The 27,419-nt window shown below is 42.2% G+C and overlaps 1 protein-coding gene across 4 annotated transcripts in view; it reads right to left on the minus strand.

Annotated features, from left to right (window-relative positions):
- Positions 1-1,800: 1,800 nt before the first annotated feature.
- The window catches only part of ipo13b (importin 13b), a 200,659-nt gene continuing 175,040 nt past the window's right edge, over positions 1,801-27,419 (minus strand). For all 4 annotated transcript variants that reach the window (XM_068037110.1, XM_068037112.1, XM_068037109.1 and 1 more), the window contains 6 exons: positions 23,587-23,639; positions 21,100-21,166; positions 15,123-15,181; positions 12,826-12,915; positions 7,731-7,912; positions 1,801-2,993 (listed from right to left, as the gene is read on the minus strand). In XM_068037110.1, the coding sequence (XP_067893211.1) occupies positions 2,897-2,993; positions 7,731-7,912; positions 12,826-12,915; positions 15,123-15,181; positions 21,100-21,166; positions 23,587-23,639 (548 nt within the window). In that variant the 3' untranslated portion in view covers positions 1,801-2,896. The remainder of the gene's footprint in view (positions 2,994-7,730; positions 7,913-12,825; positions 12,916-15,122; positions 15,182-21,099; positions 21,167-23,586; positions 23,640-27,419) is intronic.

Consider the following 27,419-nt stretch of genomic DNA (forward strand, 5'->3'; position numbering starts at 1 on the left):
AGGTTTACTAGACTAATACCTGGAATGGGTGGGCTGTCTTATGAGGGAAGATGGACAGGCTGGGCTTGTATCCGCTGGAATATAGAAGAGTAAGAGGCGACTTGATTGAAACATATAAGATCCTGAGCAGTGTTGACAGGGTGGATGTGGAAAGGATGTTTCCCCTTGTGGGAGAATCTGAAACTAGGGGTCGCTGTTTAAAAATAAGGGGTCGCCTATTTAAGACAGAGATGATGAGAAATTTTTTCTCTCAGAGGATCGTCAGTCTTTGGAATTCTCTTCCTCAAAAGGCAGTGGAAGCAAAGTCTTTGAATATTTTTAAGGCAGAAGTAGATAGATTCTCGATAAGCAAGGGGGTGGAAAGGGGTAGGTGGAAATGTGGAGGAATCAGTTCAGCCATGAACTTATTGAATGGTGGATCAGACTCAAGGGGTCGAGTGGCTCAATCGTGCTCCTAATTTGTATGTTCATAACTAATCATGTATAATCCAGAAGAGCAAATTTCTACGTCTTCTATTTACACAAATGTTAACTTTTGTAAAGAAACATGGCATAGTTACAGGAAAACAGAACTTTAGTGTCATAAAGCAAATTTTGACAAGGTTTCAATTAGGGAGATTGATTTCTGTGCTTGCACACGTTATTAAAATGTATAGCCCAGCAGCGAGTCCAGTATCAGAGATCTTCATTGCTACTTTCTAACATATTGATATAATTCTGAGATGAACTTTGTTATCCTACCCTTAATGTATTGTAAAAGACATTTATAATCTGTCAGAAGAACACTGATTTATAGAGTCATAGAGTTACACAGCACAGAAACAGGCACTTCGGCCCATCGTGTCTGTGCCGACCATCAAGCACCAATCTATTCTAATCCCATTTTCCAGCACTTGGCCCGTAGCCTTGTATGCTATGGCATTTCAAGTGCTCATGTAAATACTTCTTAAATGTTGTGAGGGTTCCTGCCTCTACCACCCCTTCAGGTAGTGTGTTCCAGATTCCAACCACCCTCTGGGTAAAAAAAATGTTTTCCTCAAATCCCATCTAAACCTCCTGCCCCTTACCTTAAATCTATGCGCCCTGGTTATTGACACCTCTGCTAAGTTTCTTCCTATTTATCCTATCACTGCCCCTCATAATTTTGTATACCTCAATCAGGTCTCCCCCCTCAGCCTTCTCTGCTCTAAGGAAAACAACCCTAGCCTATCCAGTCTCGCTTCATAGCTGATAGATGAGATATCAATCGGAGTCCTGTCTCCCTGTCGGGTAAATATAAGAATGCCTATGGCGATACTTGAAAAAGAACAGGGGATTTCTCCTGGTGTCCTGGCTAACATTTATCCCTCAACTAACATTACCAAAACATGGTAACTGCTCATTTCTCATTGCCATTTGTGGGACCTTGCTATGTGCAAAGCAGATGCTGCATTTCTCAACATTCCAGCAGTGACTACACATTGAAAAATACTTCATTGTTAAATGTCTGCGATGTCCTGGGGTCATGAAAGGCATTTAATATAAATGCAAGTTCTTTCTTAATGGTCTTTGAAGACTGATTTTATAAACAGATATTATCCCAATGCAGCTTCAAGTCAGAGCATGTCGTCCTGGAATTATAATTATGCCAGACACAGTGATACCTGAGCATAGCTTCTCTATGCAATTCAAATGGTGAAAATGTTATGGGCCAGATGTATAATTCTCTACGTTCTCTCCAATCTGCAGTAGTAATGGGGGTAAAAAAGATTTTTTTTTTTTGGGGGGGGGGGGGGGAAGGGAAAAAAAAAAAATCACACATTTACAAGTGAAGCTTTATTTCACAATAGAAAACCAATAGGCTACAGTGTCATTTCTTGTTGAGATTTTACTAGTGGGCTTTCTATATTACTTCCAAGACCAGAATAATATGCCATATTTGTGGAACTTCCAGAAAGTTCTAGAAGCACAAGTAAACAAATTACAAGAAAACAAGGACAGCTTGGAGTCACATTAAGGTGGTACTGGTTTTGTACGTAAAGTAGCACACAGCATATATATTACAAAAAAGTTAAAAGGTGTGAAATTAAACAGGGCTGTAACAAAGCTTTCAGAGCCTCAAAAGCTTTGGAGGAGTGCTGGCTGCTTTTAGTCAGTGCATTGCTTTTACTATGCCTGAAGTATGTGAGGCCCATTTCTTGAGCCGAATCGTTCTTTATCTACAGTTAGAAATTGATGACTCAAAGCTCTGGTAATTTTTCACTTTCTTTTAAATAAACGTGCAAAGTTTTGAAACTCTCAAACAGCAATTGTTACAGTCCAAAGGTTTTTTTAAATTCCTAGACTGTTGCAACATTCTCCACTTTTTACATTATAACAGGAGCCCACATCACGTCATTAAATTAAAAGCAAAAAAACCTAAAATACTAGATTTGCTTAAAATTGTTTCAGACATGGTAGCAGCATCACCAGTAATATTCCACAGCTGAATCATCTGGGATTAACTCCCTCCACAAGATATTGTTGTGTTTACAAAGTGCCAAAATCACAGGACTCCAGCAGCAAGTTATATTGCTTCCATAAAGCTTTAGTTACGACACAAAACATGTACACAAATTACTTGCAAGTCAGGGCAGCTGATGCCAGAACGTTCCTGGCACATTTCCTCTATTAAATGACCCAATCCTATGACAGGAAGTCCTTTTTAAAAAAAAAAGCCTCATAATATGGTTGCACACAAGTGCATGTATTCTTTTCTCTTCTCGAATCCTGTAGTGCAGACAGAAGCCCACTTGCTGCTTTAAAAAAAGATCCTTCACGCTAGAATGCATTTTTACAGAAGGAAACGGTGCAAATATGTTGAGGATGCAGGAAGCATGCTATTAAAGGAGTGACATTTCAATGTAGTTACACAGTTTCAGTACTCGGCTGCATATTCTGTGCCATGAAGACCCCTGCACAATAATGTGAACTCCTTAACAATGTCCTTTACTCGCCTCTTATTCACTCGGTCTCTGTAAAACAGCAAAAAGTTAAACTTACATTTTTCATTTGATAGTATTATAAGTAAAAACACAGGTCCATCAATCTATGATATATTAAATTCCTCATGGATGCACAAATTTGCTGTCGCACTTTTACTTACCACGTCATAAATTGTAACACACATTGTGACACTGAGCATTGGCAATGCCTGCAGTCATGCTTAAAAAGTTTACATTACTTACAAGGGGAATAACTGTTCACCTCCTTACTAAATACTTGCATTCAGTCTGACTACACTCGGTGGTGATGCGACCTTTCAGCTTGCTTGAGCTTAGCTCACAGCTATTTTGCATAGTGCCCATTTACAGTGCTTTAAAAATAAATGAAGGAAAGCTTTTGGAGCCTATAAATCCTTTCTTCTGTTCACATTTTACAGTTTGGTGCCTTAAATGTGTTCTGAAGATTTTTTCCCCATGCTCTCAAGAAATTAAAAAAAAAAATGGCAAGATACCTTTTAGCCTCCTGCTGCTTGCAGTGTGCAAAATGGTCAGGACAACACGGAGTCTTAAAACAACCTTTTAATTGTTTTTCCTGCTCAGATTTTATATTTTATGCTTAGGTATTCACATTTTGTTCTCCACATACATACTAAATAAATCATTAATTGCTCAACATCAATCTGGCTATTTAGTGTGTGAAAATGACAGGAAACAGGATTTTTTCAAATCTTTCAATTTTGTTTATTTGCTCTTATGCAGATTTGTCTCTTCAGTGTACACAGTATTTCCTTTTTTTAAAATCTTTGCCTCACCCCAAGCAATGCACCAGGACATCAGTTAGTAACTATTATTTTTGCAAGAGTCAAAAACTCAACACACACTATCTAAATGCAAATCATCTTTCATTTTGTGTGGTATGCTTTGGGGAGAAGTAACCAAAGAAGCATTTCTGTGGAAATGATGCCTTCTTTGCACAAATTGTTAAAATGCTTTTCTGCTGATGCTCTGTGTGAGAACCATTTATGCGGGTGTGAATGCTGTTCAAAAATACAGCAGGTCTCATTTCTGATGTATGAGAAGGGTTTTAGCTATCTGAATCCTGTTCTCAAAGCATAAGTTCACTGCCCCATTGTCCTTCAACATGGTACCAACTTGCAGTCATGCAACAATTTGGCTCAAGATATACAGTAAAAGGGCTTCTTTGGAGACAGAAAAAGAAATTCTGCACTTATAACTGACCTGGGAGCATTTAATTTAATTTACAACAGCAACTTGCATTTATACAGCACCTTTAATGTAGTAAAATATCCCAAGGCGTTTCACAGAAGTGTTATCAAACAAAATATACACCGAACCACATAAGGAGATATTAGGGAAGAGGGTATGCTTTAAGAATTGTCTTAAAGGTGGAAAGAGAGGTCGGGAGGCAGAGAGGTTTAGGGAGGGAATTCCAGAGCTTAGGGCCTCAGCAGCTGATGGCATGGCCACCAATGGTGGAGTGATTAAAATCAGGTATCCTCAAGAAGCCAGAATTAGAATAATGCAGATATCATGGAAGGTTGTAGGGCTGAAGGAGGTTACAGAGATAAGAGGGGCAGAGCCAGGGAGGGAATTGAAAACAAGGACGAGAAAGGGCATAGATTTAAGCTCAAACCAAGCCTGCATTCATACCTTGCACATTTTTTTTTTTTTTGCAAGGAACTGCACCAAATCTGAGCCAAAATACCGGGCACAGTAATGACATCACGAACAGGAACATCTCTCACAGCATCTCTCATCCACTGCACACAGAACAGTTTGCACATTGGTACTGGCAAACATCCATCAGGTGAATGGACTGACATTTACCACAGCAACATAGAAGAAATAAAAACATTGTATTTTCTATATCCATTTACAAAGTGCATTAATATTTTAAATAAAAACAAGAAATGCTGTAACCACTCAGCAGGTCTGGCAGCATCTGTGGAAAGAGAAGCAGAGTTAACGTTTCGGGTCAGTGACCTTTCTTCGGAACTGACAAATATTAGAAAAGTCACAGGTTATAAGCAAGTGAGGTGGGGGTGGGACAAGAGATAACAAAGGAGGTCTAGATTGGACCAGGCCACATAGCTGACCAAAAGGTCATGGAGCAAAGGCAAACAATATGTTAATGGTGTGTTGAAAGACAAAGCATTAGTACAGATTAGGTGTTAATACACTGAATATTGAACAGCAGCAAGTGCAAACCTGAAAAAAAACAGTGGGTAAGCAAACTGAACAAACTAAGATGAAATGAAATAAATGCAAAAAAAAAGATGGTAAAAAATGTAAAAAAGAATGTAAAAAAATAAAGGAAGAAAAAATAACTAAAAATGAAAGTAAAATGGGGGGCTGTCATGCTCTGAAATTATTGAACTCAATGTTCAGTCCGGCAGGCTGCACTGTGCGTAATCAGTAAATGAGATGCTGTTCCTCGAGCTTGCGTTGATGTTCACTGGAACACTGCAGCAATCCCAGGACAGAGATGTGAGCATGAGAGCAGGGGGGAGTGTTGAAATGGCAAGCAACCGGAAGCTCGGGGTCCTGCTTGCGGACTGAGCGGAGATGTTCCGCAAAGCGGTCACCCAGTCTGTGCTTGGTCTCCCCAATGTAGAGGAGACCACACTGTGAGCAGCGAATACAGTATACTACATTGAAAGAAGTACAAGTAAATCGCTGCTTCACCTGAAAGGAGTGTTTGGGGCCTGGGATAGTGAGGAGTGAGGAGGTAAATGGGCAGGTATTACACCTCCTGCGATTGCAGGGGAAGGTGCCATGGGACGGGGACGAGGTGGTGGGGGTAATGGAGGAGTGGACCAGAGTGTCGCGGAGGGAACGATCCCTTCGGAATGCTGACAGGGGAAGGGAGGGGAAGATGCGACTGGTAGTGGCATCACGCTGGAGGTGGCGGAAATGGCGGAGGATGATCCTTTGCATATGGGGGCTGATAGGGTGAAAAGTGAGGACAAGGGGAACCCGGTCACAGTTCTGGGAGGGAGGGGAAGGGGTGAGGGTAGAGGTGCGGGGAATGGGCCGGACACGGTTGAGGGCCCTGTCAACCACAGTGGGGGGAAATCCTCGGTTGAGGAAAAAGGAGGTCATATCAGAAGCACCGTCATGGAAGGTAGCATCATCACAGCAGATGCGTCGGAAACGGAGAAACTGGGAGAATGGAATGGAGTCCTTACAGGAGGTAGGGTGTGAAGAAGTGTAGTCGAGGTAGCTGTGGGAGTCGGTGGGCTTATAATGGATATTAGTAGACAACCTATCCCCAGAGATGGAGACAGAGAAGTCGAGGAAGGGAAGGGAAATGTCAGAGATGGACCATGTAAAGGTGAGAGAAGGGTGGAAATTGGAAGCAAAGTTGATAAAGTTTTCCAGTTCGGGGCGGGAGCAGGAAACGGCACCGATACAGTCATCAATGTACCGGAAAACGAGTTGGGGGAGGGGGCCTGAGTAGGACTGGAACAAAGAATGCTCGACATATCCCACAAAAAGACAGGCATAACTAGGACCCATGCGGGTACCCATAGTGACACCTTTTACTTGAAGGACGTGCGTGGAGTTGAAGGAGAAGTTGTTCAATGTGAGAACAAGTTCAGCCAAGCGGAGGAGGGTGGTGGTGGATGGGGACTGGTTGGGCCTCTGTTCCAGGAAGAAGCGGAGAGCCCTCAAACCATCCTGGTGGGGGATGGAGGTGTAGAGCGATTGGACGTCCATAGTGAAGAGGAGGCGGTTGGGACCAGGAAACTGGAAATTGTCAAAATGACGTAGGGCGTCAGAAGAGTCACGGATGTAGGTGGGAAGAGACTGGACCAGCGGAGAAAAGATAGAGTCTAGATAGGAAGAAATAAGTTCAGTGGGGCAGGAGCAGGCTGACACAATGGGTCTGCTGGGACAGTCCCGTTTGTGGATTTTGGGAAGGAGGTAGAAGCGGGCTGTCCGGGGTTGTGGGACTATGAGGTTGGAAGCTGTAGAGGGAAGATCTCCAGAGGAGATGAGGTCAGTGACAGTCCTTTGGACGGTGGCGTGATGTTCGGTGGTGGGGTCATGGTCCAGAGGGAGGTAGGAAGAAGTGTCCGTGAGTTGGCGTTGAGCTTCTGCAAGGTAGAGGTCGGTACGCCATACGACAACAGCACCACCCTTGTCTGCAGGTTTGATGACCATGTCGGGGTTAGACCTGAGAGAACGGAGTGCCTCAAGTTCAGAGGGGGACAGGTTAGAGTGAGTGAGGGGGGGCAGAGAAATTGAGATGACCAATGTCTCGCCGACAGTTTTCAATGAAGAGATCAAGAGCGGGTAAGAGGCCAGGGGGAGGGATCCAGGTAGAGGGAGAATGCTGGAGGCGGGTGAATGGGTCTGCTGGTCGGGGGGCAGGACGCTCAATTGGGGGGGGGACGTTCAAAAAGAAAGTTGGTGCTACATTTTCCACCTCTTTCCTTTGTAATTGATTCTCGTCATATTTCACTGAAGGAAATTGCCTTGTGACATCTAATGAAATGAATCCCTTGAAGTTGCATAAATTGTTAAACCTGCTTTTGGTAAAAATCCATGGGAAACATATAAGCAGTTTTGTCTCCACTAATTCTAATTAAAACTAATAAATAAAAAGGTATATACAATTTGAAAAGGCAGGTGAAAGACTGTAAAGATATTGGGAAACAGTTCCCAAATACTTGGTATATGACAGCACAGTTTATTTTTGGTAAGAGTTAGCTTTAGCATATGCATTCTGAACATATATACCTTAAAATCTGTTGGCTAAATGTTTCTTTTTGTCCTTGTGTAAGGCGGCTTGATGGGAAATTCTGTTGCTGCATCACTTCCTTTAACCAAATACTCAAGTAGGTAATACAATGCTTATTTAAAGCAAACAGTATCTCTGCAAAATGATCCATCAGACTCCTTGGGGCTTGTCCACCAATAGCCTAGTAAATATAAACAATTAAGTTAATTTTATCAGTGAAAGGAAGAATCAGAGCTTTCACTAAGAAGCATAATAATAGTTTAGAGCTCAGGTTTCATTTGTAACTGATCATTACAACATAGTATATAGCATTTTAAAAAGGTATAGATGTGACAATACACTACACCAACAAATAATCAGATGGAAAAATATAAAGTGATGTGGGGGCGAGGCGGGAGGGAGGTAGATGACAAATATCATTAGAACCATCAACCCAGAGCATGGTTGTAGAACAAAAAAGAATGCAAGGTTCTATCATGTGATCTTGTGACAATTGCTATGGCAAAAAAAAAAGAGACTTTATATAGTACCTTTCACGATCACCTCGACGTCACGATGTCTCAAAGCACTTTACATCCAATAATGTCCCTCTGAAGTGTAGTCACTCTTGTAATTGTAGGAAATGTGGCAGCCAATTTGCCCACAAACAGCAATATAATAATGACCAGATAATCTGTTTTTTGTGATGCTGATTATGGGATAAAAATTGGCCAGGACACCAGGGATAACTCCCCGGCCCTTCTTCGAAATAGTGTCATGGAATCTTGGGAGGTTGTGCTTCAGTTATACAGGGCATTGGTGAGACCACATCTGGAGTACTGTGTACAGTACTAGTCTAGTACTGGTCTCCTTATTTAAGGAAGAATGTAAATGCATTGGAAGCAGTTCAAAGAAAGCTTACTAGACTAATACCTGGAATGGGCAGGTTGTCTTATGAGGAAAGGTTGGACAGTCTAGGCTTGTATCCACTGCAGTTTAGAAGTGTAAGATCGTGTGGGGACTTGACAGGGTGGATGTGGAAAGTATGTTTCCTCTTGTGAGAGTATCTCGAACTAGGGGTCACTGTATTAAAAATAAGGGGTTGCCCATTTAAGACAGAGATGAGGAGAAAGTTTTACTCTGAGGGTCGAGAGTCTTTAGAACTGTCTTCCTCAAAAGGCGGTGGAAGCAGAGTCTTTGAACATTTTTAAGGCAGAGGTAGATAGATTCTTGATAAGCAAAGGTGGTGAAGGGTTATCGGGGGTAGGCAGGAATGTGGAGTTGAGCTTGCAATCTGTCCAGCCATGACCTTGTTGAATGGCAGAGCAGGCTGGAGGGGCCGAGTAGCTTACTCCTGCTCCTAATTGGTATGTTCGTATTATTTTTTACACCTACCTGAGGGGACAGGCAGGGTCTCTGTTTAACGTCTCATCCGAAAGACAACACCTCTGGCTGTGCACCACTCCCTCAGTACTGTACTGGAATGTAGCCTTGATTTTTGTGCTCAAGTCCTGGAGTGGAACTTGACTGGAACCTTCCAACTCAAGAGGCAAGACTGCTACCAACTTAGCCACAACTAGCACTTGATGGCAATGGTGCACCCCCTCCAGCAAATGCATATTCACAAATGTTATTTACTGATCTCATTGCTAGGCATCTCCCTTATGGTCAGGTTGGGAAGTTTGTTTTTATTTTGCTTTTCTATGCCTTGAAGTATAGGCTAAAGGTTCATGCTTGCTTATCACTAAACTAATGAATCATAGAGGTTTACAGCATGGAAGTTGGCCATTTGGCTCATGCTGAAAGTGCTAGTTTTTTGCCAGAACAATCCATTATTAATCCCACTGCCCTGATGTTTGCTCATAACCCTTTATCTTTTTTAGAAATTCATCCTGGAGATGTGAGCATTGCTAGTAAGGCTGGTATTTATTGCTTATACCTGGTTGCCCTTGAGAAGGTGGTGTTAGGCATCTCCTTGAACTATTGGAGTGGTGAAAATGCTCCCACAATGCTGGTGGATAGGGAATTCCATGATTTTGACCCAACAATGTTGAAGAAACAGCAATATGTTCCAGCACTCTTCATTGAACCAGGGTTGATCCCCCGGCTTGATGGTAATGGTAGAGTGGGGATGTGTCAGGCCATGAGGTTACAGATCTTGGTTGAGTACAATTCTGCTGCTGCTGATGGCCCACAGCGCCTCATGGATGCCCAGTTTTTCAGACTTGGGCTGATAAATGGCAAGTAACGTGCATGCCACACAAGTGTCAGGCAATGGACAAGATGGTGTGTAACTTGCAGCGGAACTTGGAGGGAATGAGCGTTTCCATGCACCTGCTGCATTTGTCCTTAGATGATGCAAGTCGCAGGTTTATGGAGGTGCTGCCAAAGAAGTCTTGGTGAGTTGCTGCAATACATTCTGTAGATAATACATGCTATAGCCATGGTATGTGATGGTGGAGGGATTAGATGATTAGGCTAGTGGATGCAGATTGCTTTGTCCTAGATGATGTTGCGCTTAATCAATGTCATCGCAACTGCTTTCATCCAGACAACTGGGGAGCATTCCATCACACTCAAATTTTGTAGGTGGTGGAGAAACCTTGGGAAGACATGAAGTGTGGCACTTCCCACAAATACCAAGCCTCTGCCCTATTCCAGTAGTCACAGCATTTATGTGGATGATCCAGTTGAAATTTGGTCAATGGCAAGCACCAGGATGTTGAAGGTGGGAGACTAGCTGATAGTAATGTCATTGAATGTGAAGTGCAAGTGGTTGGAATCCCTCTTTCTGGCAATGTCCATTGCCTGACACTTGTGTGGCATGCACGTTACTTGCCATTTATCAGCCCAAGTCTGAAAAATTGGGCATCCATGAGGCGCTGTGGGCCATCAGCAGCAGCAGAATTGTACTCAACCACGATCTGTAACCTCATGGCCTGACATATCCCCACTCTACCATTACCATCAAGCTGGGGGATCAACCCTGGTTCAATGAAGAGTGCAGGAGGGCATGCCAGGGGCAGCACCAGGCATACCTCAAAAGGAGGCGTTAACCTAGTAAAGCTACAATCCAGGATAACTTGCATGCCAGACAGCATAAGTAGCATGCGATAGACAGAGCTAAGCGATCCCACAACCAATGGATCAGATCTAAGCTCTGCAGTCCTGCCACATCCAGTCGTGAATGGTGGTGGGCAATTAAACAAACTGGAGGTGGCGGCTCCACAAATATCCTCATCATCAATGAAGGGTGAGCCCAGCACATCAGTGCAAAAGCTAAGGCTGAAGCAAATGCAACAATCTTCAGCCAGAAGCGCGGAGTGGATGGTCCATCTCGGCCTCCTCCTGAAGTCCCCAGCATCACAGATGGCAGACTTCAGCCAATTCGATTCACTCCACGTGATATCAAGAAATGACTGAAGGCACTGGATACTGCAAAAGCTATGGGCCCTGTCAACATTCCGTCAATAGTACTAAAGACCTGTGCTCCAGAACCTGCTGCACCCCTAGCCAAGCTGTTCCACTACAGCTTCAACACTGGCATCTACTTGGCAATGTGGAAAATTGTGGGTATGTCCTGTACACAAAAAGCAGGACAAATCCAACCCAGCCAATCACCACCCCATCAGTCTACTCCAGATCACCAGAACAGTGATGGAAGGTGTCATTGACAGTGGTATCAAGCAGCACTTGCTTAGTAATAACCTGCTCAGTGACGCTCAGTTTGGGTTCTGCCAAGGCCACTCAGCTCCTGACCTCATTACAGCCTTGGTTCACACATGGACAAAAAAGCTGAACGCAAGAGGTGAGGTGAGAGTGACTGCCATTGATATCAACACAGCATTTGACAGAGTATGGCATCAAGGAGCCCTAGCAAAGCTGGAGTCAATGGGAATCAAGGGGAAAACTCTTCGCTGGTTGGAGTCATACCAAACGCAAAGGAAGATGGTTGTGGTTGTTGGAGATCAATCATCTCAGCTCCAGGACATCACTGCAGGATTTCCTCAGGGTAGTGTCCCAGGCCCAACCATCGTCAGCTGCTTCATCAATAACCTTCCTTCAATCATAAGATCGGAAGTGGGGATGTTCGCTGATGATTGCACAATGTTCAGCACCATTCGCGACTCCTCAGATACTGAAGCAATCAGTGTAGAAATGCAGCAAGACCTGGACAATATCCAGGCTTGGGCTGATAAGTGGCAAGTAAGATTTGCGCCACACAAGTGCCAGGCAATAACCATCTCAAACAAGAGAGAATCTAACCATCTCCCCTTGATATTTAATGACATTATCATCACTGCATCCCCCACTATCAACATCCTGGGGGTTACCATTGACCAGAAACTGAACTGGAGTAGCCATATAAATACCATGGCTACGAGAGCAGGTCAGAGGCTAGGAATCCTGTGGTGTGTAACTCACCTCCTGACTCCCCAAAGCCTGTCCATCATCTACAAGGCACAAGTCAGGAGTATAATGGAATACTGTCCACTTGCCTGGATAGGTGCAGCTCCAACAACACTCAAGAAGCTCAACACCAGCCAGGGCAAAGTAACCCACTTGATTGGCACCCCATCCACAAACATTCACCCCCTCCACCACCGACGCACAGTGGCAGCAATGTGTACCACTACAAGATGCACTGCAGCAACATACCAAGGCTCCTTAGAGAGCACCTTCCAAACCCACGACATCTACCACATGGAAGGACAAAGGCAGCAGATGCATGGGAACACCATTACCTGCAACCTCCCCTCCAAGCCACATACCATCCTGGCTTGGAACTATATCGCCGTCCCTTCACTGTCGCTGGGTTCCTAACAGCACTGTAGGCATACCTATCCCACATGAACTGTAGCAGTTCAAGGTGGCAGCTCACCATCAGCTTCTCAAGGGCAATTAGGGATGGGCAATAAATGCTGTCCTAGCCAGCGACACTCACATCCCATGAACAAATTTTTAAAAAGGATCTCTCTACACTAGATTACATCTGGCACCTGTCTAACATGCTGATAATTAACTTGCAGGTTATGTCAATCATGTTGGTCCCTATCAATGTCAGTTTTAATCATCTGACCACTTTACAATATGCTATTTTTCATGGCTACTTACTTCTAGAGTTGCTTGTAGTAACAGCTTCCCGTTTTCATGGACAACTAAGCCAATAGGCTGTATTTCCCGACAACGTGGCAGCAGCTCAGTCTAGCAGAGGAAATAGAAATAACAAATGAAGCAAAACTAACTGATTTTTTTCGATGACATAGAGGCATTGTGAACTGATTTTAATTCTACATTACTATGTCACGAGTCATCATGAACACCAGTGATTCACTCCATTCAACGTATTTCCGCCACTATATTTAACACAGTAGAGATAAATATAGAAGAAAACAATGGACAATATGCCTGTACATAGTAATTTGAAAGTCCCAAAAAGGATAAGTACAAGCACATACATTATAAATCAGAACACTAATCAGGAGCAGAATCTAAAATCAAATGGTATTCTTAGTACACTCAGTTGCCCAGAATAGACACATTTTAGGCAGGTGGTATCCTGTTTCAGTCACATTTAATTTTGACTAATTGAAATGTTTCTAGGAGTATTGGAAACAAAATCTTTTCAAGCTTGTACCCAATCAACAAACAAATAGCTTGTAAAATTTTGAATAGCACACAGGAGATGCTTACTGTGAAGCTGACACATGTACACTGCTACAATGCAGAGAGAGAAACAGCTGTGATTAAATGTCCTAGAACATTTGATATACAGGTATACTCATAATTAAAGCAGGTTATTAATTGAAACAGTTTGCATTTTAAGTAGTTTCTAATTTAACAAAAGCTAGGGTGGCACAGTGGCGCAGTGGTTAGCACAGCAGCCTCACAGCTCCAGCGACCCGGGTTCAATTCCGGGTACTGCCTGTGTGGAGTTTGCAAGTTCTCCCCGTGTCTGCATGGGTTTCCTCCGGGTGCTCCGGTTTCCTCCCACAAGCCAAAGACTTGCAGGTTGATAGGTAAATTGGCCATTAGCAATTCCCCCTAGTATAGGTAGCTGGTAGGGAAATATAGGGACAGGTGGGGATATGTGGTAGGAATATGGAATTAGTGTGGGATTAGTATAGATGGGTGGTTGATGGTCGGCACAGACTCGGTGGGCCGAAGGGCCTGTTTCAGTGCTGTATCTCTAAAACTAAAACTAAAAAAAAGTGAAAATACTGATTTCACAATTTCATTTTAAAACTGCATCACAAACAGTAAGTTGCCATAAAATAACATATTAAGTATTACAAGACAGTTATGATGAATCTGTTTCACAGATTTAACCACAGTATGCTATGCAGAAAGAAACAAAACACTTAAAAATCATAGCACAGAATTGTGTTAATCTGCGATTGTGAAAAAAGATAACTGAAAATTCTAAAGGTCATGTTTTAATCACAAACAGTCTTCCTATTGACATATGATTAACTTGGACTTCTGATTAACCATAATGGTTAAGCATGCCAGATATGATGTAGATACACATTTCTTCTATTAACTGATGTTTATATTCAGGGTTATAAGAACAAGAAATGCTGGAAATACTCAGCAAGTCTGGCAGCATCTGTGGAGAGAGAAGCAGAGTTAACGTTTCAGGTCAGTGACCTTTCATCAGGGTGCCTTTTTTACTAACATTACCTGGAGAAAAATACATCCCATCAATACACTAGGATACCAATATTCTCTATTAAAAGTCCTTTTGAGTAGCTTCCCTGATGACTTGTCAGACTGTACCATATACTGCAATAGAGGCTCAATCCCTTAATCTGGGGCAGCACTGCGACTGGGTGGGGGAGAGCAAAGGGTGTACACAATTTAATTCCTGAGCTAGATAAAGTGGGAAAAAAAACACAGCCAAGGTTTCCACTCCTGATTGCTATTTATTGGCACTGTATGTGTGGATACTGGGTCAGATCTGGCTGTGATTACTCCCCACAGTCAAATAGTAGCTTATCATCTGAGCTTGCAGAAAGAATGGCCAGTTGAGCTTTGATAATTAAAGCCTAGTTACCAGAATGAATCAAGAAGCAAGAGCAGAAAATTAAGAGGAATAATGTTTTTGAGGATCTAGGTTCTTGGTGTTATTTTGATATTTTTATTGCTGTCATCACATTTGTGGTAGTAGTTACATAATATTGTAAACTAATTTACAGTACTGCTTCACTTACAATCACATTGTATAGCAGGATGCCTTTTGTGAAAAGACAATTCCAATGAAATAGCACTATACCATGTAATGACTTGGAGATATAACTGGACTAAGATTCTGAAACTAATTCATTAAAATGCAATGTTGCTCTCTCTCATATACACCTAGACACATTCTTAATTCCATAAAGTTAGGGCACAACAGGAGGAATACTTACAAAGAACGCACATGTTGCTTTCACTGTTGGGGCTTCTGGAAATTTCAAAGATATGACCCCTAAGAAAAGAGCAGATTAATTGTAGGCCACAGTCTTAACTTTCTGCACAGGCACACACACATACAAAATGTAAAGAGTGGAAAAAAAAAACCTTTGAAAGCTTTTCCCGCTACACAAAGGCATGCATTAATTCACTGCTTCACTTTATCACATACAGTAATTTTGCATTTCAGATCAGTTCTGAGTATTGTTAGCCCATGTGCGGCAGCTAGTAAGGAATGAATAAAGTTTTCTTTATACTGTATTGCTAATTCAATGCATCTATTCAAGTCCTAGAATAGCATGCCCCAACTACATGAGCTCTATCCCCTGCTCTAGTAGATTTTTTCCAGTTAGGCTGTTACAACTCTCTTTGGCAGCTGTAAACTCATGCAGCTGTTGACAAGCAAATTAATGACTGTTCTGTGACAAGTCTCAGTGTTAGAAGACCTTCCTTTCTTAGCCGTGTGCTATATTAAAAGTTGCATCTCCAGAGAATATATAAGAACCTAAGAAATAGAAGTAGACCATTCGCCCCCTCAGGCCTGTTCCGCGATTCGGTAAGATCATGGTTGAATTGATTGTGGCCTCAATGCCACCTTCCTGCCTGCCCTCACAACCCTGGACTCCCTCATAGTTCAAAAATCTGTCTATCTCAGCCTTGAATATATTCAACGACTCAGCCTCCACAGCTTTCTGGGGTAGAGAATTCCTAAGATTCACGACCCTCAAAAGAAATTCCTTTTCATCTCCATCTCAAATTTGCGACCCCTTATTCTGAAACTGCGCCTCATAGCTCTTGATTCCCCCACAAGGGGAAACTTCCTCTCAGCATCTACCCTGTCAAGCCCCCTCAGAATCTTAAAATGTTTCAATAAGATTACCTCTCATTCTTCTAAACTCCAATGAGTATAGGCCCAACCTGCTCAACCTTTTCTCATAAGACAACCCCTTCATCACAGGAATCAACCTCGTGAACCTCCTCTGAACTGCCTCCAATGCAAGTAAATCTCTGATTAAATAAGGAGACCAAAACTATACGCAGGACTCTAAGTGTGGTCTCATCAACACCCTGTTCAGTTGCAGCAAGACTTCCCTACTTTTATACTCCATCACCTTATAATCAAGGTCAACATTCCATTTGCCTTCCTAATTGCTTGCTGTACCTGTATGCTAGCTTTTTGTGTTTCTTTTAAGAGGACACCCAGATCCCTCTGTACTGTGGCAGTCTGTAGTCTCTCTCTCTATTTACATAATACTTTGCTTTTCTATTCTTACTACCAAAGTGGATAACCTCACATTTTCCCATATTATACTCCATCTGCAAAATTTTTGACCACTCACTTAAACCATTTATACCCCTTTGCAGACTTCCTTACAACTTGCTTTCCCACCTATCTTTGTATCTTCAACAAATTTGGCTACTATACACTCGGTCCCTTCATCCGAGTCATGAATATTGATTGTAAATAGAGGCCCCAGCACTGATCCCTGTGGCACCCCACTAGTTACAGTTTGCCAACCTGAAAATGACCCATTTATCTCTGCTTTCTATTTGTTCAGCAATCTATCCATCCATCCATCCATTCATAATGTATTACCCCAAATACCATGGGCTCTTATCTTGCGTGGTAGCCTTTCAGGTGGTACCTTACTGAAAGACTTTTGGAAACCCAAATACACTACATCTACTTGTTCCCCTTTATCCACTTTGCTCGTTGCATCCTCAAAGAACTCTAATAAACTTGTGAAACACTATTTTCCTTTCATAAAACAGTGCTAACTCTGCTTGATTGTATTAAGATTTTCTAAATGTCCTGCTACTACTTCCTTAATAATAGATTCCAGCATTTTTCAAATGACAGATGGTAGTCTAATATTAGGAAGGCTATGGTTGGGGCAATTAAGGTGGTATGATGTGCCTGCAGATGAGCATACATAATGCAGTATTGTGACTGTTGGCTTATGCCAGTTGTTCTCTCCATGAGGTGTTCCTAATTTGGCTGGGCTGTCTGGAACGAACAGGTGTAGAAGTTAGCTATTTCTACATAGGGAGACACCCTTTGCGGCTGTTGCAAATTACCCAGCACTTGGTACCTAAGTAACATTGCTGCAAACTTAAGAAGCTTTGATAAATGTGCATTCTCAGTTAGAGAATTTTGCATAGTATGGAGAAAATAGCAAGAATATCAAGACTACAGGATCCTTAGTTTTATAAACGGACGGAGTTCAAAAACAAGTAAGTTATGCTAAACCTTTAGAAATTACTGGTTAGTCCTCAGTGAGATGACTGTGTCCAATTTAGGTACCATGCTTTAGGAAGTGATGTTAAGGCCTTGGAGAGGGTGCAGAGAAGATTTACTAGAATGGTACCAGGACTAAAGGACTTCAGTTATGTGCAGAATTGAGAGAGACTGGGATTGTTCTCTTTAGAGGAGAGAAATTTAAGTGGAGATTTAATAGAGGTGTTCAAAATTAAGAAGGATTTCGATAGAGTAAATAAGGAGAAACTGTTTCCACTGGCAGGAGGGTCAGTAACTAGAATGCACAAATTGTAGATATTTGGCAAAAGCAGAGGGAAAAAGAGGAGAAATTGGTTTACACAGCGAGTTATGATGATCTGGAATACAGTGCCTGAAAGGGTGGTCTTCTTTGGCCTCCTTATCTCAAGAGACAATGGGTAAGCGCATGGAGGTGGTCAGTGATGTGTGGAGCAGCGCCTGGAGTGGCTATAAAGGCCAATTCTAGAGTGACAGGCTCTTCCACAGGTGCTGCAGAAAAATTTGTTTGTCGGAGCTGTTACACAGTTGGCTCTCCTTGCGCTTTTGTCTTTTTTCCTGCCAACTGCTAAGTCTCTTCAACTTGCCACACTTTAGCCCCGCCTTTATGGCTGCCCGCCAGCTCTGGCGAACGCTGGCAACTGACTCCCACGACTTGTGATCAATGTCACAGGACTTCATGTCGCGTTTGCAGACGTCTTTAAAGCGGAGAAATGGACGGCCGGTGGGTCTGATACCAGTGGCGAGCTCGCTGTACAATGTGTCTTTGGGGATCCTGCCATCTTCCATGCGGCTCACATGGCCAAGCCATCTCAAGCGCTGCTGACTCAGTAGTGTGTATAAGCTGGGGATGTTGGCCGCCTCAAGGACTTCTGTGTTGGAGATACGGTCCTGCCACCTGATGCCAAGTATTCTCTGGAGGCAGCGAAGATGGAATGAATTGAGGCGTCGCTCTTGGCTGACATACGTTGTCCAGGCCTCGCTGCCATACAGCAGGGTACTGAGGACACAGGCTTGATACACTCGGACTTTTGTGTTCCGTGTCAGTGCGCCATTTTCCCACACTCTCTTGGCCAGTCTGGACATAGCAGTGGAAGCCTTTCCCATGCGCTTGTTGATTTCTGCATCTAGAGACTGGTTACTGGTGATAGTTGAGCCTAGGTAGGTGAACTCTTGAACCACTTCCAGAGCGTGGTCGCCAATATTGATGGATGGAGCATTTCTGACGTCCTGCCCCATGATGTTCGTTTTCTTGAGGCTGATGGTTAGGCCAATTCATTGCAGGCTGCCGCAAACCTGTCGATGAGACTCTGCAGGCACTCTTCAGTGTGAGATGTTAAAGCAGCATCATCAGCAAAGAGGAGTTCCCTGATGAGGACTTTCCGTACTTTGGACTTCGCTCTTAGACGGGCAAGGTTGAACAACCTGCCCCCTGATCTTGTGTGGAGGAAAATTCCTTCTTCAGAAGACTTGAACGCATGTGAGAGCAGCAGGGAGAAGAAAATCCTAAAAAGTGTGGGTGTGAGAACACAGCCCTGTTTCACGCCACTCAGGATAGGAAAGGGGTCTGATGAGGTGCCACCATGTTGAATTGTGCCTTTCATATTGTCATGGAATGAGGTGATGATACTTAGTAGCTTTGGTGGACATCCAATCTTTTCTAGTAGTCTGAAGAGACCACGTCTGCTGACGAGGTCAAAGGCTTTGGTGAGATCCATGAAAACAATGTAGAGGGGCATCTGTTGTTCACGGCATTTCTCCTGTATCTGACGAAGGGAGAACAGCATGTCAACGGTCGATCTCTCTCCACGAAAGCCACACTGTGCCTCAGAAGCAGATCAATAATAACTTTCAAAAGGGTCTATCCTTGAGAAGGAAAAATCTGCAGGAGTATGGAGAAAGAGCAAGGAAGTGGGTCTAATGGGACAGCTCTTTCAAAGAACTGGCACAGGCACAATTGACTGAATGTCCTACTTCTGTGCTGTATAACCCTATTCATGAATCATTCTTGATGGAGCTAGTAGCAAACAACACTATTTCTAGCTAAAAGCTTTCTGTGCTATCGCAGCACAGATGGTGGTAGAAATATACAGAATTTTAGAAGATCCAACCTTTATTCGTATTTCCTCATAACAGGCAGCATCCTAATGAATTTGCATTATATCCTCTTTAAAGCCTCAGCATCCTTCCACAACGTGTAGCCCAGTACTGCACACAGTACTCGAATTAAGGCTTTAAAGTTTTATATAGGCTCATCACTACCTTTTGCATTCTGCTGATAAAATCTAGAATTCTATTAGTTTTTGTTTAAAAAATAGTCTTATTAACCAGAGGTGCTGCCTTTACTGTCCTGTGAACCTGTAATCCCCAAATACCACTCTGTCCGATTCAAAGAATAATTACTGCAGTTATTTTTTTTTACCCAAAATGTCTCACCTCACATTTACTGACGCCAAATTCCGTCCGTGACTTACTAGCCCATTTCCCTCACCTTTCAATACCCCTTTGCAGCTTTCCTGGTCTGCTAAATAATCAACTGCTATTTTGGTAACACTGCAAATTTAGACACCATTCCTGCTAGGCCGATATCCAAATCTTTGATGCACAGAAAACCGAAGGGGCCCCAGCAACTGAACCCAATGGGTTGCTACTTTCCACTTCCAACCACTCAAAAATGCCCTTAACGATTGCCCTCAACTCTTACTATCGGTTTTCTCTCCGCTAACCAATTTTTATTCCAGTTTGCTATTCTCCCCCTAATTTTCTCTAATAACCTCCAATGTGGTACATCCATTGTATTCCACCTTCTCAACCCCCAATCATGTCTGCTACTTCCTCAAACTATTCTGTTTTTCAAGCATAATCATCCCTTTTGAAATATGAGCTGGCTACTTCTATTTTTTCTTTCTCTAGATAGGTAAATTTATACTCTTTAAGGATGAAATTGCACCTATCACAAATGTTAAACTAACTGACCTATAGTTACCCTAAGTGGAACCCTAGCAAAGACCAGCAGCTTTAGAAAGAGAAAGCAGACAACTGAAGAGAGGAAAAAAAACATTTTTGGCAGGTTATAGGAAAATGGCAGCTTTTGTCCATATGAATAAAATTGAAGCGGATTTTACAAGCAAGGAGAAATGCAAATTCAAACCGTTCTTGATCTTGTAGTTTCATCTATTACTTTTTTTTCTTGCTTTAAAATCACAGGATATAAAATTGGCTTATAAACAATTATATAGAATTTACACGGACATTGCAATAGGCAATACTAAAAAGATATAATAATTTGCAGCCATCCATGGAGATGATTGAAAAGCTATGGTGCCTCTGGAAAACGTTGCCCATAGATGAGCACAGAGATCAAGAACACAGAAGTGCAGCAGGGAAAATATTAAAACAGAGCAAGATGTCAAAAATATAGGAACAGAAAGAGCTATTCCACATTTGGTGAAGACCATTAAAATTATTAAATACATTGGACATTCCCTCTAAAGTCTGCATTTTTGTTAAAACACTGCTTGACCTTTTCCAAGTTTATGAAATGCTTCACCGCAATTTGCAGAACTTACTAAACTTGAAATTCCAACAGTACAATGCAAAATTCAAACGTTTAAAGATTAGCTATGAAGCCAAACATGTTAAACACTTCTAATACTTACCACATTGAAACAAGGCCTTCACATCACAGTTTTCTGCTAAAAACAAATCTGGTTTCCTTTTGAGAGCCTAGGAATTAGATACAAAGCTTCGTTAAAAAGTTCATAAAAGTCTAACCCCAGTTTTCTTTTTACTGAATCCTTATTACTGACACCATTCTTCCTCTGCTGCCTCAGACTTCATACAAGTGGTCTGGTGGTGTACCAGAGAGGTATGCTATAGAATGGCAGAGAGCGATAACAATGTGGGATTCCTGTCTGAGATTTCCTGTTCTCAAACAGTCCATCAAGAGGACATATTTCTGCATGGGGGGGGGGAAACAAAATATTTATTCAAGATGGAAAGAGTGCATGGTGCAAGGAGAGCGCTAAAAAAGAAAAACAGATCGGAAATCCATTATTCCCCAAAATAAAAATGAAAAGGGGCATAACAGATTTTGAAATAGTTTTGTGTGAAATGTTACATAATGCAAATTGAAAAAAATGAACCAGGTATTTTAAATATAAATGGAAATACATCACAGATCAATTTCTGAAAAATACTGTGGATGAAACCAACACCAGGCTCATTATAGAACACATAAATCATGGTCAGGCACAGGTGAATGTGTGCACGAGCAAGAAATATTATTCTGAAAATACCAACAACTTGTATTCATATCACGCCTTTAATGTAGTAAAATGTCCTAAGGTGCTTCAAAGCAGTGTTATAAAGTAAAATTTGAAACAGAGCCACATAAGGAAATGTTAGGGCAGATGACCAAAATCTTGGTCAAAGAGGTAAGTTTTAAGGAGAGTCTTAGTGAGAGGAACGAGAAGTGGAAAGGCAAAGAAATTTATGGAGGTAATTTCAGAGCTTAGGGCCTAGGTAGCTGAAAGCACAGCCACCAATGGTGGAGCATTTAAAATCGAGGATGTTCAAGAGGCTAGAATTAAAGGATTGCAGATATCTCGAAGCACTGAGGGACTGGAGGAGATTAGAGAGATAGGAAGGGGTAAGGCCACAGAAGGATTTAAAAACAATGATGAGAATTTTAAAATTGAGTCGTTGCTTAACTGGGAGTCAAAGGAGGTCTGCAAGAAGGGGTGATGGGTGAACTGGACTTGCTGCGAGTTAGGACATGGGCGGGTGGCAGAGTTTTGGATGGCGGAATGTGGGCGGCTGGCCAGGAGTGTTGGACTGGTCAACTGTAAAGATAACAAAGGTGCAAATGAGGTTTTTAGCAGCAATGCGCCAAGGCAGGGATGAAGTCGGGCGACATTACAGAGGTGGAAATAGGTGATCTTAATGATGGCACAAATATGTGGTTGGATGCTCATCTCAGCTCAAATATGACACCAAGTTTGTGAATCATCTGATTCAGCCTCAGACAGCTGCCAGGGAGAGGGACAGAGTCTGTGACTAAGAAATGATGTTTGTTGCAGGCACAGAAGACAATGGTTTCGGTCTTCCAAATATATAATTGGAAGAAATTTCTGCTCATTCAGTACTGAATGTTGGACAAGCAGCTGGCAATTTACAGACAGTGGAGAGGTGTCATCAACGTACATGTGAAAACTAATGCAGTGTTCTTGGATGATGTCGCCAATGGGCAGCATGTAGATAAGTAATGGGAGGGGAATAAGGATAGATCCTTGGGGGACACCAGAGGTAACGATGTGGGAACGGGAAGAGAAGCTATTGTAGGTGATTCTCCAGCTACGATTAGATGGAAAAGAATGGAGCCAGGTGAGTGCAGTCCCATCCAGCTGGATGATAGTGAAGAGGCATTGGAGGAGGATGGTGCGGTCAACCATGTCAAAGGCTGAAAACAGGTCAAAAAGAATGAGGTGGGATACTTTACCTTTGTCATAGTCACATAGGATGCAATTTGTGATGATACCAGTAACGTTTATGGTTGTAAACTACTGACAGATCAGTTTGACAAGTTATATTTGTAATCTTCATAATCCTTCATATGTTCAAGAATATTGCTTCTCTGAAAGATGCAGTGAAGTCAACCCAACCAGTACCACTATCCACTCAATTGCACGATTAGTTTAGCTGTATGACGTTGTAAACTACTTCAGTTTAGATCTTGTCCACAATATCCTTTCTAAACGTCCCTCATGAATCCTCCAGCTACTTGGCACATGCTCAAACTCCATCTGGCTACAAAATGCTAACAGCGCAAAACATTATGAAGACACACCAAACCTTGACATGAAGTTCACAAAGTGTCTGACTGCTGATATAATACACCTTTTCTTCACCACTGTGCGGAAGGCACAGTCTTCTGTCAGTGAAAATCAGCGTTCAAAACGCCTGCCAGTGCCGACTGCTGCACATCCATAAAATAGCTTCAAGTTCAATGTGATTCAACATGCCTTAAAAACCTTGAATTAACCTACAATGCATTTCCATAAGCTTGTAAAAAAAAAAGCTGATTTCAGGTTTAATATAATTAAACAAAAAAAAGAAAGTGAATGAAATAAGAAACAAAAACACACCTGTGCCAGGAGTTGCATAAATGAATCAACAATATCAGGATGATCCCTGGGTCCTAAAATATAATAAGATGTAACTTAAGAAATAATATACAAACAGCAAATCAATATTCTTATTGTCTCATGAACTCTACATAATAGTTACAGTGAGGGGGTACAATGAACAGCTTAAAGCAGTTAAAGAAAAGAATGTACAGAAATATGAAACTTCAGAACCTAAAAGAAATAAACAGCAAAGAGGATTGAAACCCAGGTGTAGAGATAACAGATTAAAAAAATGCTTTTTGTTAAAATCTTGAACCCAAGACAGTAAAATTGGAAACTCACCGAAATGCTCATTAACCATTTTTTGATTATTTTTCTCCCCATTAAAAAGGAAAAATTGGCATTTCCAATAGAAAAACTTTACATAACTGACCTGACTATTTTTGAATAGGGTCTGCACTATTGAAAATGAAATAAATTACAAAAACACACTTTTGCAGACTTGGCACAGACTACACAATTCACGGAAACCTCAAGGGTTATGGTTTTCCCTGATCCAGGGTAAATAAAGCACAAGACTCCCACTGCAAATTACTTCTAAAAACTCTGTACTCCAATTTTTACTTCCAGACGAAGTCCAAATCATACAGTTGGCATTGTCAGTGTTCCAGCAAGACTGAGTCATGGAAATAGAAATCTTTACAGTTAAATCGTAGGATTCATAACGATAATGCTCACCAATGCAGAACTTTGCATCTTAATTTTACTTAAACTAGTTGCCATATCAAGAGTAGAACATTGCAAGTACAGGAGAATACCCTATTATTCCAGTAACAAATGATAATTTGTTACTGATCAAGCAACATTCTACACTTGAAGAAGGGTCACTGACCCGAAACGTTAACTCTGCTTCTCTTTCCACAGATGCTGCCAGACCTGCTGAGTGATTCCAGCATTTCTTATTTTTATTTCAGATTTCCAGCATCCGCAGTATTTTGCTTTTATTCTACACTTGAAGTTTCTTCCACCTAATTACTTAGCTGCAAAATCTTGTTTTATGCATTTGTAGCACAGGCTTCATTTTAGGTCCTGCAGCAATAATTTTTTTGTGGTATCTATATTATTACCGGTACCAGGGTGAAAGGTCATCTGTTAGATGAAGAATTGAAGCCTTAGTACGCAAAAGCAGTAACTCTGGACAGATATGGCATATTAAGTAAATGGACATGGACCAAGAAAGCTATGAGACAGAAACAGTAGTCTAAGTGAAGAAATACTGCTGCAGCTGTTTTTAATGGGGATCTGGTTGGTAATGTGTAGAATTAATGATCTGTTGAATGTGACAGCAGGAAAATGAGGGAATGTGGCAAATGTAGTCTTGGCTGGGGATACAATGAAGGAATATAGCGGTGTCAGCAGCAGGCTTGCTGGGATGCAATAGGACATGTGAAGGAAACCAAAGATGGAGCAACAAATGAACAACAGAAGTTTGAAAGGAAGCCATGTCACAGATGTGTTGTAAAAACTTAATTGGAAATAGTCAGTGTTTGGGAAAATCAAACTCATCTCATTTCAGTTGCCACCAAAAACTCCATCCTTGTTCCCGACTCCATTCTGCTCCACAACTGTTGAAACACTGACTAAACCAGTTGCTGCACAATCTCAGTGTCGTGATTGATCTACAGCTGAGCCTCAAATGTAATATTTCATCCATCACCAAGAATACATACTCTCTGCAATATTGCCTACCTTTGCCTTCACCTTAGTCATTACACTGAGCAGTAATTTGATATGAACAAGTGGCTTGTTCAACAATTAATAGTCAACCAAGTTGTTTGAGACAGCAGTCCACGTGGTCTGATAGGAGCATATGAGTGAACTGATTGGGTTTTTACAACAATCTGACAGCTTCAAGATCACTTTTATGGATACCCGAACACTGAATTAAAACTTTCAAATTGCTATGGTAGAATTTGCACACACTGGGCTGAAGTTTACAATCTCGCTGCCGGAGTCAGCGGCGGGCAAAAACAATATAATTGCGGACCCGCCACAATCCTAAGTGCGGTGGCTCATTTAAATAGTCAGGGCGGGCCACCCCCCACCCCTGCCGATCACGTGGAAGGGGCGGAATGTCCATTTCCGGCAACAACGTTAGCATCTGGTGCGCAGGCGCTGATGCCATTTTTAGAGGGCTTTGAGCCCTACCGTTAAATTTAAATATTTAAAGCTAAAGTGAATGAAAAAAATTAAATACATTTATTTAGCCCCTCTCCCACCCCCCCAATAACAATTAAATTTGCCCTCCCCCACCCCCCCCGCTAAACACTTAACTTGTCCACCTGACCTTTCAGCCCCCCAAAGTGCATAAATGTTAACCTAAAACCCTTCCCACCAACTCCTACAATGATGTTATGTTGACCCCATTCCCCCATCCCCGCACTGAGAAACTTACTTCCTCCTCCTCCCCAAAAGCGTTCCGCCTCGTTTCCCCGGACAGGGATCTGAAGGCGTGAGTGTACCGGCCAGCGGCAGGAAGATCGCAACACGACAGAAGGTGGTGGCATAAATATGATTAATGCATTCACTTCCATTTATTTAAATATGTAAATGGGGATCCTGTCACCAAGCAGCAGGCGAGCTGCCACGAGGCCTTGCCATAGCCGGCAATATTGGGCCAGGCCCTCCCGGCGTCTGGGTGCGTGGTAGCACCTCTCCCGGAGGCATTTTCTGGCCCCCCACCGGCCACAAACCCCAACGTCTTTGGTGGTGGTGGTGGGGAGTCTGTAAAACCCAGCCCATGTTCTCTGAATTATTAGTCTAAGCCTTTGGATTACTAGTCCAGTAACATAACCACTATACTATCGTAACCCTTATTTGACAAAATAGGGCCTCATTTCCACATCCTTGGATTCAATATGCTGCCTGCTGACAGCACCACAAAATAAATCCACCTCTACCTCTTACAGGTTGGGAACAGCCTTAAAATAATGCAGCTGCTAAAATGGCATAAAGTCATATACGGCACAGAAGGAGGCCATTTGGCCATCGAGTCCATGCCAGCTCTCTGTCGAGCAATCCAGGCAGTCCAATTCCCCTACTCTATCCCAGGAGCCCTGCAAGTTTATTTCCTTCGAGTGCCTATCCAATTTCCTTTTGAAATCGTTGATCGTCTCTACTTCCACCAACCTGATAGACAGTGAGTTCCAGGTCATTACCACGCTCTATGTAAAAACGTTCTTGCCCATATCTCTAGCCCAAAACCTTAAAGCTGTATCCCCTAGTCCTTGTTCAATCAGCTATTGGGAACAGTTTTTCTTTGTCCACCTCATCTAAACCTGTCATAAGCTTATACATCTCTATCAGATCTCCCCTCAACCTTTTTTGCTCCAAGGAGAACAACCCCAGCTTCTCCAATCTAAACTTGTAACTAAAATCCCTCAACCCTGGAACCATTCTGGTAAATTCCTCTGCACCCTCTCAAGGAATTTCACATCCTTCCTAAAGTGTGGTGAGCAGAACAGGGCAATAATCTAGCTACGTCAGAGGGATCATATTAGAGTGCTCACAAACAAGTACATTTATTTTAAAACATGAAATAATGGCTTCTTCTATGGCCAAATATACAAAACCATCATCCAGTGTAGCAGTAAGCCAGAAAATCCCAAATGTGTTTCTTGATCTATGCTCAATTAACTCATTTTAGCAACGGTATTAATTCAAGTGCTAGAATTATGTTTAGTACTCCTGGGCTGTTCAAGAAGCCTGCTAACACTCAGTCCAGTTTAACAAATTAAGAATAGTAACAATGGATTTTGTACTGAGGTCATTTGATAACAGCGGAGGCCCTA

Source organism: Heterodontus francisci, chromosome 8 (genome assembly GCF_036365525.1).
Source record: "Heterodontus francisci isolate sHetFra1 chromosome 8, sHetFra1.hap1, whole genome shotgun sequence".
In the NCBI taxonomy this organism is placed as follows: domain Eukaryota; kingdom Metazoa; phylum Chordata; class Chondrichthyes; order Heterodontiformes; family Heterodontidae; genus Heterodontus; species Heterodontus francisci.